Raw genomic sequence first — 12,522 nt, 5'->3', positions numbered from 1 at the left:
TCTGTAGCTTTGAAAAGGCACCAAGTGGTTAGTAAGTCTAGAAATATCTGTGTTTAGTGAGGCTGTCATAGTGGGAAGATATATGTATGTTCCCTTGGCTCCTCTCATGTATCATTGGGTCAATGTGTTTTGTTTAAATGAGATTTTTAAAGCTATACAATCTTTTATTGGACCTCAAATTCATGAGATGAAAGCTGTCACTGCAGATAGATGAGTTATGTTGCATTGCTTCACGTTCCTCTGGACAACTGTGAGGTTAGTCTGTACAGTGTTTATACCTAGGAAGTCTTGCCTGCTGCAGTGTGGTGTTTGCTATCCTCTGTGCCATGCTGTAACTTCTACTATGGTGTATCGATACAAAGATCATGTATACAGACATTTATATTTATATAAACATCTTATTTATATATATTGACCTGCCTAGTGGATGAAGGAAAGGCTGTGGATGCTATCTACCTGGACTTCAGTAAAGCCGTTGACACGGTCTTCCACAGCATTCTCCTAGAGAAGCTGGTGGCTCATGGCTTAGACAGGTGCAGTCTTCACTGGGTAAAAAACCGCCTGGAAGGCCAAGCCCAGAGAGTAGTGGTGCATGGAGTTAAATCCAGTTGGCGGTCGGTCACAAGCGGCGTTCCCCAGGGCTCAATCTTGGGGCCAGTCTTGTTTAACATCTTTATCAATGATCTGGATGAGGGAATTGAGTGCGCCCTCAGTAAGTTTGCAGATGACACTAAGTTGGGAGGGAGTGTTGATCTGCTCGAGGGTAGGAAGGCTCTGCAGAGGGATCTGGACAGGCTGGATTGATGGCCAAGGCCAACTGCATGAGGTTTAACAAGGCTCAGTGCCGGGTCCTGCACTTGGGTCACAACAACCCCAGGCAACGCTACAGGCTTGGGGCAGAGTGGCTGGAAAGCTGCCTGGAGGAAAAGGATCTGGCGGTGCTGGCTGACAGCCGGCTGAACATGAGCCAGCAGTGTGCCCAGGTGGCCAAGAAGGCCGGGAGCATCCTGGCTTGTACCAGAAATACTGTGGCCAGCAGGGGTAGGAAAGTGACCGTCCCCCTGTACTGGGCACTGGGTGAGGCCACACCTCAAGTCCTGTGTTCAGTTCTGGGCCCCTTGCTACAAGAAGGACATTGAGGTGCTGGAGCGTGCCCAGAGATGGGCAACAGAGTGGTGAAGGGTCTGGAGCACAAGTCTGATGAGGAGCGGCTGAGGGAACTGGGGTTGTTCAGTCTGGAGAAGAGGAGGCTGAGGGGAGACCTTACCGCTCTCTGCAACTACCTGAAAGGATGTTGTGGTGAGGTGGGGGTTGGTCTCTTCTCCCAAGCAACAAGTGATAGGACAAGAGTAAATGGCCTGAAATTGCTCCAGGGGAGGTTTAGGTTGGATATTAGGAAAAAAATTCTTCACTGAAAGAGTGGTCAGACATTGGAACAGGCTCCCCAGAGAGGTGGTGGAGTCACTGTCCCTGGAGGTGTTCAAAAAGCGTGTAGACATGGCACTTTGGGACATGGTCTAGTAGACATGGTGTTGTTGGGTTGACGGTTGGACTTGATGGTCCTAGAGGTCTTTTCCAACCTTAAAGATTCTATGATTCTATGATTTGTACATTTTATAGGAAAAGCAGCTTTACGTGCAGCAGTATCAAAACCTGCAACTTTCTCCCTACCTTTAAGCATGTGAGATAGTTTGCTGCCCCAGATAACTTCTACAGAGGTGGAGGAAAGAGGCTGAAGTGCCTGTGATGCACAGAGAAGTCCAGCAGCACTGGAAGCTGTGCTGTGCCGTCTCTCGCAGCGCTGTGTCCTCCTGCGCCTTGGCCTTTCCCCTGATGGGCATTGCTGCTCTGCCTTCCGAACAGCCCCTGCGCAGGGCTGTAAAACGCCCTACCGTGGTGATTGGTACCCTTGCACTTTGAACTTGCTTTCCTTCGGTTATGAAAGTCAGGTTGCCAACTTGGCACTTTGTGAGGAAGATTAGCGTGGGAGTGTTTGTGGTCTCCCTGCGGCGCAGGGCTGCCAGGGGTGTGTGGCTGCGGTGGTACCCATGGCAGTACCCGCTGGGCCCTGAGAGGGAGGGGGGCAGGACTCTGATGGGCAATTTGTCATTTGAAATGACATGACAAATTCCAGACTTTCTCTGGAGAGTTTTCGGGGCACTCTGTAAATCACCATTATTTCTAGACTGTGGTGGAGAGTTCCCTGGCTGATACACTTCCCTCAAGACTAAGCAATGCTTAATTTATGTTTTTATATGGTTCATATTTTTATATTGACAAAAATTTCTTCCCAGATATCAAGATTGATTAGTTCTCCTGCGTGTAGTAACAACATCAGTATTTGCTAGTGCTAGCGTTTGGTTGTTGTGAAGGTGATGAGCCAGGTTTGTAGAGCCTGCAATAAGTTCTTCTCCGTTCTCCAAGGCCTTTGCTTGCTGTGTTTGGCTGTTCTAGTAAGTGTGTTACATGGGAATAACCTCATCCCTGTTGTTAGAAAGTTTCACAGAATGATTTATAAATTCATCGTTTGTGACTTGCAAGACATCACTTTGTTCTGTGACAAATGAGTATGTAGATAACTTTTCAGACTCGGGGAGACAGGCAGAAGCACTCTGCTTTTTCTTGGTAGTATAAAAAGCATTACTTTGTTCAGCATGGGAAAGGTCTTTTAAAATGAAGACTCCTGTTGTGATGTCTTCATAATTTATCAAAAAGATTTACATTTCTAGTGCCACAGAGTGTTCTTTGTGGGTTCATTTGTCAGTGGGTATTAATTGGTTGAATCAAGATTTGGTTTTCTGAAATGCATACCGTTGAGCTAGATGCTACGAGCGCTTTACGTGCTATCTCAAGAATCTTGCTGTAACAGAATATATTGACAGGGTTGCCATGGCTTTTTTATTGTTCTGGATTTCTGCCAGTATACTATAAATAGTTGAAAAGGCAAGTGCCTTGCCATTAGTACAGCTACTTGTGGGTAGGCTTGCTGAAAGTTGTTCCATTTTATTGCAGAATGAAGGAATAGGCTGTCGAGGTCTTTTTTCTTTCCCCCCCCCCCCCCCCCCCCCCCGCTTGTTTGACTTTGTAGTTGTGCAGTGGATAGTGCCTAATAAAAGTATTTTTATGGGCTATTAGCTTTGCAGTGTTTAGCATTATAAATCTATGTGTACGTATGTATTGTTTTCCATTGTTTAGGTTGTGGTAACTCCTGTAACAAAGGGATTAATTTCCAACACCTGTGGATGCAGTCCCTCACTGTCATCACCCTCTTCCAGCCATTCTTTTGCTAAAAGCTCTAATTCACATAAAAATAAGGCTGTAATTTTTCCCATTTTTACTATTTTAAATCCCTTCTCCCCCAATTCAGATTTGGAGAGGCCAGTCAGCAGCAACATCACTATGAAGCTAAATCTGTATTATAATCTTATTTATGCCAGACATATAGGTCATTATAACTTCAAAAACATTAAGCAAGAATAATAATAACGAACTTGAAATCAGTGATCTACAAGCCAGAAGGCAGTTCACTTCCACATACAGAATGGCTTTGATGGTGATGGACTGACGTTTTCAGTGACTGTGGCATCTGGCAGAGAGGAGCAATAGCACTGTCCGGAATGGTTAGCAATGGAGAATTACATGAACCTGTAAGGAGATAAAAATCAGTACCGTAAGCAGTAGGAAAAAAGTCAGATAAATGTTTGAGAACCTTGATTCTGACTGCTCTGTAACCTGTATACAAAACTGTAATGATGTTATAGCATCTGTCCCTCTCACCAGCCTGGTTTTGCTATTTATGTGTATTCTGTCATTTTGCAGACAGAATAAAATGATGTCATAGTACCTTTATGAGAATTTTTTTCCCCTCTTGGCTCTCTTGGGTGCTGATCACCTGATTCTGGGGACTTGTAGTATTCCACATTTACTGCAGTTTCAGACAGATCTTCCACCAAGTCTGCTCTTTCCCAGTCTCACTTGCCAGAAAGAATTTGGTATCGGTTTTCTTCTACAGTGACCCTTGATATAAATAATCTATTTAGATTTTTTGCAGTGCCTCTGACCTTTCTGTATATTCCTTTTATGTGCTCTTGTTTGATTCTATGTGCTTTTTGCTCCCGGATAGTAACTGATTCCATAAGATAATTTTTTTTTCTAAATTTAATTTGACCTGTGTAGTTAAAATCTCTTTTATCTGCCTAATTAGAATTTTTTTAATCCAACGCAATCTGATTTTGGAATATCCAGATAGCAAGATACAGTATTCATAAGAATGTAACTCCTGCTCAGTTAATATCTTCATCTAGGGGTGAAGGGAGAGTAAATGTTGAGAAGAAATGTTGACCGGAATGATTCATGGCATCAGTTTAAGTCAAACTCTGTTAATGGGAGGTTTGCAGTTGTAGATGGAACATAGTTTAGGCCTTATAAAGGTGAACTGTACGGAATAGTACATAACACTGTACACTTGTGTCTATACAGCTGAATTAAGTAGAGTTTTTTGAGAAAGTTGTGGATATCAGTCATTGATTAAAGCAGTGCCAAAGAGTAGGAAGAAATAGCTTAAGAAAATTGCCTGAGCAAGTATCAGGAGGTGGTTCCTGATGGTGATTACCAGGTTGTTAATCAGCTGCCTAAAGACACGGGAAGACCCTAACAGGAGCCACCAAAACTGTAAGGAGGAAACTCTCGTCATAAAGACAAGGCCAACTCCAGTGCTGGTGAGATCACTAGCATTTCTGGCTCTTGGGCTATAAGAAGCAGCAAGTGGGAAATGAATTAAACCTGTGTTTCTCAAGTTGGCATGTTGCCTCTAGGGGAGGGGGAGTTTGAGAGTATTACAAATTGGATGTTTCTTTTAAACAACATAAGGGCAAGATGAAGGAAATCAAATGCTGTTTGACTTTGACTTAATTGGATCTAACTTTGACCAGAAAAGTTCTGGATTTAAGAGAAACAAATGCTTTAAATAAATCCTTCTGGTATTAAGCAAAAAAAGCCAGTCATGCAGAGCAACTAATTAGTAGTTGGTTAAATTGAATATAATCACTTGATCACTCAGTACCAATCTTTGACAGAATCTGTCCTAAAATTTTAAGTAAAAGGGTTTTTGTTTTTTTTTTAACATACCTGGTTCACTGATTGTATATAGTAATTAGCAGATTAGCTGCAGAAAAGACAACCTTTGATTCAAACTTTGATGCGTGATTTCCACAGGTAATATTTCTTACAGTATGTGTGGTGGGGGACTTGGGCACGCTGCTTCTCTCTACCCCTCTCTTTTTTTCTTTTTTTCCTTTTTCTTTTTAAATATTCTACTATCCAAGATCTTTACTGTTCCTTACAAAGACTGTGACTGATGATGTCATTGATGAAGCACCAGATAAATTCTAAAAGTGGAAGTTCTAGCCCAGCATAGTCAAACACCTTGTCAGCGTGCCATAACATACAGCAGGAAGAGATGTTGTATTTCCTAATTTCCTGAGCAAAGTAAATTGGCAGGCGCTGAGTTCTCCTAACTGTAAACATGTCTGAGTAGAGTAGAAACAAATTCCAGTCATCTGCAGTTCATGGTGGTCAGCGGTTGAAATCTGTTGTGGTTCATGAGAAATTGTAGGCTATGTGACTTGGAGACTCTTCTTTTTCTTTTTCCCCTTCTTGGACCCCAATGAAATTTCCAGCAACGTTTGACTTTAGTGTTTGTCCGTGTATTGTATGGGAGCTCATTGCAGCTTAGTATGCTTTGCCAGTTTGTACTGTTCTTGGTACTAAAAAACCAAATACGTAGCGTAGTACAAGTCAGTGACAACTTGTGCTTTGAAATAAGATGGGTGGAGAATAGAAGGATGCTGGAGGACTCTACCTTCCGAAAACAGTAAAACATACTGCTGCACCACTTAAAGGGGAAGAGTGAGGAGAAAACTCTGCACAGTAGTAGACAGCCTGGTATCTATTTGTAGGCAGTGTCCTGTTTTTCATTAAATGACAATGCTGATAAACATCAGTCAGTTCAATCTGCAGTTAATGAGTCAGAACATTAAAAGACAAAACCAAACAAAAAATCCAAAACCAAAACCCCACTTGATTCTTCTGACTGTGTGATTGACTGAGTGCGAATCTGAAACCAGTCAATTCGGGCAGCTTCGTCTAAGCACACCTGAAAAAGTGTCTTAACTTCAGTTAATCCATGTTGTTAAACGCTTGTGCGATAAGGTTCTGTTCATCCTTTTCTCCTCTTCTTACGTGTTTGAGGTCTGTTTCTAAACAAGAGAACATTGGTGGCACACTGAAAAAAAAGAAATGCTGCAAGGTGACAGATATTGACGAGCCAGTGTTAATAATGAGAAAATGTAATAAAGGGCCAAAATAAAATAAAACATGTTTCAGAATATTTTAGCTTGATGTGAGATCATGTGTTCCAAGTATTTCCTTGATTTTTCTCTGCTATATGAGAAATTTTTTATTAGCTGATTTACTCTAGAGAGTTTACTATAGGTTTACTCTAGGATTCTTCTAGTGAATCATCTTGTATAAAGGCTGCACACAAGACTAGTATCGGAGAGATTTTTCAGCAGCTTCTAGATTTTTAAAGATTGCAGTGGTGTCATAGTGTCAGGGTAGGTAATTCTAATGACCTGCAATAGATCTAATGCTGATCTGTGTGAGCCATTATACCCTGAACAGTAAAATATTTCTAATGAGCATTGCAGAATTAAAGGCTTTTGTTTTCTGGTAAAATCAGAAGCACAAGGAGGAGTGGAAAGCTTTCAGAGGCCGAAGGCAACTCGATATGGAACAGGGGATGAACAGTAGGGAAGTTCTTAGAACAACAATGGTTAGGGGGAAAAGTCAGCTCAGGATTTTGGTTTCTGTTCCCATTTTCACTGTTTCCAATCTGTGTTTGGTTTCATTGGTAGATTGAAAGTATGTGGTGCATGAGCACCTTGCCCAGCTCAGCCTGCTATATATTTTTTTGTTCTTAGTTTAGCAGTTCACATGTAACTTTATTTAATTGAACATCTCAGTATTGTACTTCCTTTATTACAAGAGGAAATGTGTTAATGTTGTGCTTGAAGTTTCGTTTCTTTTTCAACCCTGTTTCTGGAAATTCTAGTCCAGCCAGATCAGTGCTGCCGTTTCAGTTTTGGCAGCTAGAGAATGAGAAGTAACTCTGCCAGCATTGTTTATGCCAAGCTCTGCCAGGTGACACTGCCACCCTTTGACTTGTATCGTGTAAAGATTTCCCTTGCTGTTCTGCCAAAGGAGCGATTATCTCACCCTTTCACAAATCATTCAAGTTGTCATTAGGTTATAGAAGTTATAGGTTGTGTCAGGTGAAGTGTAAAGTGTTGCGAGAGAAAATCTGCTATTTTTTTTGTAAGAATGAGTAATTTATTTTCTTTTTTCACAGGTTCTTTAAAGAACTTGAAGACAGACATCAGAACAACATCTTTATTGATGATATTAGTGATATAGTTGAAAAGCATACTTCTTCAACATTTGATCCGTATGTAAAATACTGCACTAATGAAGTCTATCAGCAGCGAACACTACAGAAATTACTGTAAGAACTATTTTTAAATACAGTTGCAAAATCACCCCCTTTGTAGTAGAAGTGAGTAGTAGGCTGCGGTATTTGGTGCAAAACCTGTGGCTTCCGACTAAGCATGTACTTACATGCTTAACTTTCCTTAATGTATGAGTTCCTTTGAAGTAATTGAGTGAAAATATGTCTGGCTGCATAGTCCAGTCCTGTTTGCGCTCATGAGTTACATTCCCTTTCCACTGACGAGTACAGGTTAGTCAGTGTCAAAGACAGACTTTGTTTCTGTGTTACGTATGAGTCTGGCTGCGCTCAGGTTCCTGTATGGGAGAACTCGAGGGTCCTAAATGTCACTACTGGTCTTGCATATCTAAGTAAATAAAGCTGAAGCCTTAGTTGATATAACTCCTTCAAACCACACTTTCCTATTAATAAAATCATGATATATTTAAAATCTATCAACTTTCACAATTCTTTGGTAAAACATACTGTTTAATTCTCTCCCCCTTTTTCTCACCAGAGCCACAAATCCAGCATTTAAAGAGGTGTTATCACGGATCGAGTCCCATGAAGATTGCCGGAATTTACCAATGATCTCTTTCCTCATTCTTCCCATGCAGAGAGTCACTCGTCTTCCCTTACTGATGGATGTGAGAACACATTTATTTTTCGATTTTTCCTTGATGCATGTTCTTTTAATGTTAGCATTCTGTCATATTCAATTCCTAGATCATTCCAGTCTCTGCATATCTTCTTACTTATACCAGGTCAAGGGCTGTAATACTGGTCTATTGATTATGAAGTGTACTGTACAATTTGTTTGCTTGCTGTGACTGGTACCCCCTGCTCCTGACCTCCTATTCAAAAATGAAATATTTAGAAATTCTAATAGAAAAATTGTACAATAAAGGGTCAAAATTATTCTGAAATCAAGGAGGAACCGAAGACAGAAATCGTATATAGTGTTAGGATTAAAATTAAACCCTACAGTTGAAAAAACAAGATTTCCTATCATACAGATCAGATGAGGGTCCTTTTTGCAGTAAATACTTACTTTGAGGAACAGGGTTGTTAAGACCCTTAGTTAAGATGGTCACAGTGTAACCCTGAAGAATAAACTCTGTTCTCAAGGGCACGGGAGCTGCTTGTGAGTGGAGCAGTAGTGATGCACTGCGTTTCCCACAAGCATGTTACATGGTGAGATGTTCCCTTCCTGTGCAGGTCACCAGGAGACTTAGGAAGTGTGATGAAGTGCAAGTGAGTATTTGTGAAACACAGTTCACACCAAGATTCATGGTATTTCAGTTAAGATGCTAGAAATAAATTTATGAGCTGGCCCACGAGCAATAGTGCAGATTAAAGTCCAGGCTCAGATTCTAGCATTAGTAGGATCCAGAAACAGGACTAATAATTTTGTTCCGCTATATATTCACAAATTTTGCACTGATTAATTTGATTGATCATCTGGACCATTCATGGATATTGAATACTTTCTTCTCTGAAGTACATTTCTAGGTTAAAAAAAAAAATCCAGTATTACTTTGTGTCACTAGGTATGCCTTCCCCTTATTTTTTTTGTTTCTTCACCTGCTTCCCCCTCTTTGCCTAAAAGAATCTAAAGAAGCAAACCAAGCATTTTATTTTCCACTGTTTCAGTTTTGCTTGTTTGTTTTTCTTGGAGATGGTTGTGTAAATCTTATAGTGAGACTTCAGAGTGAATTCAATTTTTAAGGTTTCAGTTCCAGAAATACGGCTCCAACTACATTCAGAGAGGAGGGAACATAACTAAACCAAAGACTAATTTAGTGTAAAGCATTTTACGATGTTTTTGTTTCTCAGTGGAAAAGGTGATTTAACTGGTTGGTCATTGATTCAAAATGCGTTTCTGATAGGACTTTGTCTTTACCTCTAACTCATGAGAATAAACTGACAACACATGTAACTGTCATGCGTAAGTCACAGATCAGATTTACTTCTCACTGCTTTCAGCACTTCCCTTGTTTGGATGCTGCAGCTGCCTTCCGTGTGCTTTTTTTGTTTTAATAAAATAATACTGTTAGGTATATTTTTCTATGGTATACATCACAGTGTAGCCTTCAGACCCTTTTCTGTTAGTCCTTTGGAAATACTTACCTTCCACAAACAGGTTGGACAGAGTAATCTGGTACAGTATTCTTACATACAACCTACTGCAATGGGTATTTCAGCTTCCAGGAAAAGCTTAATACGGTACTTGAAATAGGAAGAACCTGGCTGTGTATGGCTGCAGTGGGACTTCACTGTGGTCTGCAAATGTCAGAGACAAGACGACAGAAACTTTTCTTTTCCTGGAAGGAGAAGGCCTGCCTCTTCCACGGTGTTGCCATGGATGGAGGTTGGCAGAGAGGTGCAAAACATCACTCTGCTCCAGAAAGCTTCCAAGGGCTTTCCTTAGTGTAATGAAGCACTCTGAAGAAGTGATCTGATGTTCCCTCGTTTATCCCAGTCCACAGTTGTGACTTCACCTCTTTGTAACAAGTACAGAATTTTACATACGTATTAATTGAAAGCAATCTGTGCTGCTTAGTCCTCTGAAGTAACTGACGTTTTATTTCAGACAATTTGTCAGAAAACTCCTAAGGATTCACCAAAATATGAGAACTGCAAGCAAGCTCTAAAAGAAGTGAGCAAGGTATGTTCTTAAAAGTTTAATATGGATGCAGAATTTTTTCTACTTTGACTTTTCCTTCCTAAATTGTACTGCATGTTTTTGTCATTGCAAAAATACACTGTGAGAAGTGGCTGCTTTTGTTTTGTTAGTCCCTTGAGAACTAATTTTCATGATCATTGCTCACTTTGTTCACCTGTTTCATTGTATACCTGGACAAATTTATCCAATTTTCTGCCAGTCATTCCAACAGAAAGCCATATGGTGGACCATACCTATTTTAAAAAAAAAAAAAAAAAAGCCGAAACACTGTCCTGACAGTAGAGACAAAGTCTGCATCTTCTAAGCAAACTTAAACATTCTTTCTACTTTTACTTTAAGTTAACCAGATCACCTTCTGTCAGTTGTTCAAAGTTGTTCTCTTCTCCTGTAGTCATGCTTTTGTGCCAGGAATCAATGGTGGAAGAAGAGCACAAGTCCATTTCCATGCACCGATTGTATATTTCAGCAGCACGCACTTGTATAATAAATTCCAGTTCCTTCCGTTTGAACCTGAGCAATTGGATTACCTTTTTTTTTTTTTTTTTTAATTGGTGAGAAGTTCCAATCCATCTGTTTTATATTCTGGAAATAGACAACTCTTTAAAACAGAACATTGTGAGATGAAAAGAAAATCTATGGATCTAAGGACTGGCTATTTTTTGCCTCCGAGATCTCAGAATTTTAGAAACTACAGTGTATCATAGACCGTTGTGAAATGTGAAGTACTGGGCATTTGTTACTTAAGAATAATAATAAATGTACATTGGGGCTAGACATTACCTTGGGCCTTGAACGTTCTTGTCTACTTTAAGGGAAAAAACGATGTTTTCTATGCATAAATAATGCAAACGGAAAGAGTATTGAAGGATAAAACCTCTACATTGTTTTATTTAAGAAAGGCCACTGGGGATTGTTTTTGTGCCTAAATTACTGACTATTACTTAGGAAAATACCTTAAACTCAGCAATACCGTACTGTTGCCAACACAATTAGGCTTTTCTGTAGGAACAGTATGTGGTTGGTATGTGAAGTGTTTGATGATAAAAGGAGACAAGGCCCATTGACGGCTGGGAAATCCATGCATGATGTTGCGGGGTTAAGGGAATGCATTTTCATACCTTTCTGTCTTTGCCCCCCATTTTTATTGCTCCCCACCCCTGTGTGCAGGCTTCGGTAAAACTGCAGCATGCTCTAAAATTGCAGCCTAAAGGTCAGCTGCAATGAAACTTTTCCTAGGATGCTGTTTGCCTTAGTTTAACAAGATGGTACTGTGACATTTGTGTTGGGACTTTCTTCTGTGAATGAGTTGGGGGTGTGTGGTGGACATGGCAGCTTGTCGTGCTGATGTGTCAGTCTGAAGGCTCTTTGTTTTGGACCTGATTGTTAACTTGGATCAGAGAGCTGCAACCCTTCTCAGCCAGAACTTCTGGCTGAACCATCTGGACTCCCCTGAAGAATAAATAATTACCATAGTATCGTAGGGTAATTCAGGTTGAGGGGGAGCTCGGGAGGTCATCCAGTCCAGACCCAATGTGGAATCGCATATCAAGTCAGAACAGGTCACTCAGGGCAGCGTTCAGTCTGGTCTTGAAAACATTATGTTTGTGGCCCAGTGTGAAAATGTCAGTTCCTTTGTAAATTTTATGTTTCCTCAGATGTGCATTTTATAGAGGAACAAAGTTGGTATTACAGGTATCGCGTACATTAAACCTGTTAAAAAAAATGTCTCGTTTCTAGCTGGTGCGTTTATGCAACGAAGGTGCTCGAAAAATGGAAAGGACAGAAATGATGTACACAATCAACTCCCAACTGGAATTTAAAATCAAGGTATGATGGTGATATTTCTGACCATACATCATTTAGCATATGACTAGTTCTGACTACATGTTAAGTTTTGATAGGTTCGCTGCCAGCATAAACAAAATAAATTTAGTCTCGGCTGTAATATTGACATGACTCTTTGGTCAAGGAACTTGATAGTCTGGGGTTGCTGAAGCCCTGGAAGCTCAGAGTACCTGAGGGCTCTTGCATCTCACCGAGTAGGTTAAGTTTCAGGCTGAGGCTTTTCAGGGAAAGAGAATATCAGCATATATATTTTGCAGAAGACTAAATTAGCATTAATTACTGAAGAATGAGGTATGTCCGGACTCTGGGTTTACCTCTGTGGATGAAAACGTGTCCCTGTTGGAGTGACAGTACCTAGTAATATCGGTCATGGTATGGTTTTATGCTGTTTTATGTAATTCATACCAAGGTGTGTGATGGCATTGTCACAGGTCACGCGCAATCACAC

The 12,522-nt window shown here is 40.5% G+C and overlaps 1 protein-coding gene across 2 annotated transcripts in view; it reads left to right on the top strand.

Annotated features, from left to right (window-relative positions):
- Positions 1 to 12,522, top strand: part of ARHGEF26 (Rho guanine nucleotide exchange factor 26) — a 60,633-nt gene that overhangs the window by 24,436 nt on the left and 23,675 nt on the right. For both annotated transcript variants that reach the window (XM_054834622.1, XM_054834621.1), the window contains 4 exons: positions 7,409 to 7,561; positions 8,061 to 8,190; positions 10,137 to 10,211; positions 11,967 to 12,056. In XM_054834622.1, coding sequence (XP_054690597.1) covers positions 7,409 to 7,561; positions 8,061 to 8,190; positions 10,137 to 10,211; positions 11,967 to 12,056 — 448 coding nt within the window. The remainder of the gene's footprint in view (positions 1 to 7,408; positions 7,562 to 8,060; positions 8,191 to 10,136; positions 10,212 to 11,966; positions 12,057 to 12,522) is intronic.

Source organism: Grus americana, chromosome 9, assembly GCF_028858705.1.
Source record: "Grus americana isolate bGruAme1 chromosome 9, bGruAme1.mat, whole genome shotgun sequence".
In the NCBI taxonomy this organism is placed as follows: domain Eukaryota; kingdom Metazoa; phylum Chordata; class Aves; order Gruiformes; family Gruidae; genus Grus; species Grus americana.
The sequence above is the reverse complement of the archived record's forward strand: the minus strand, read 5'-3'. Positions and strand labels throughout refer to the sequence as shown.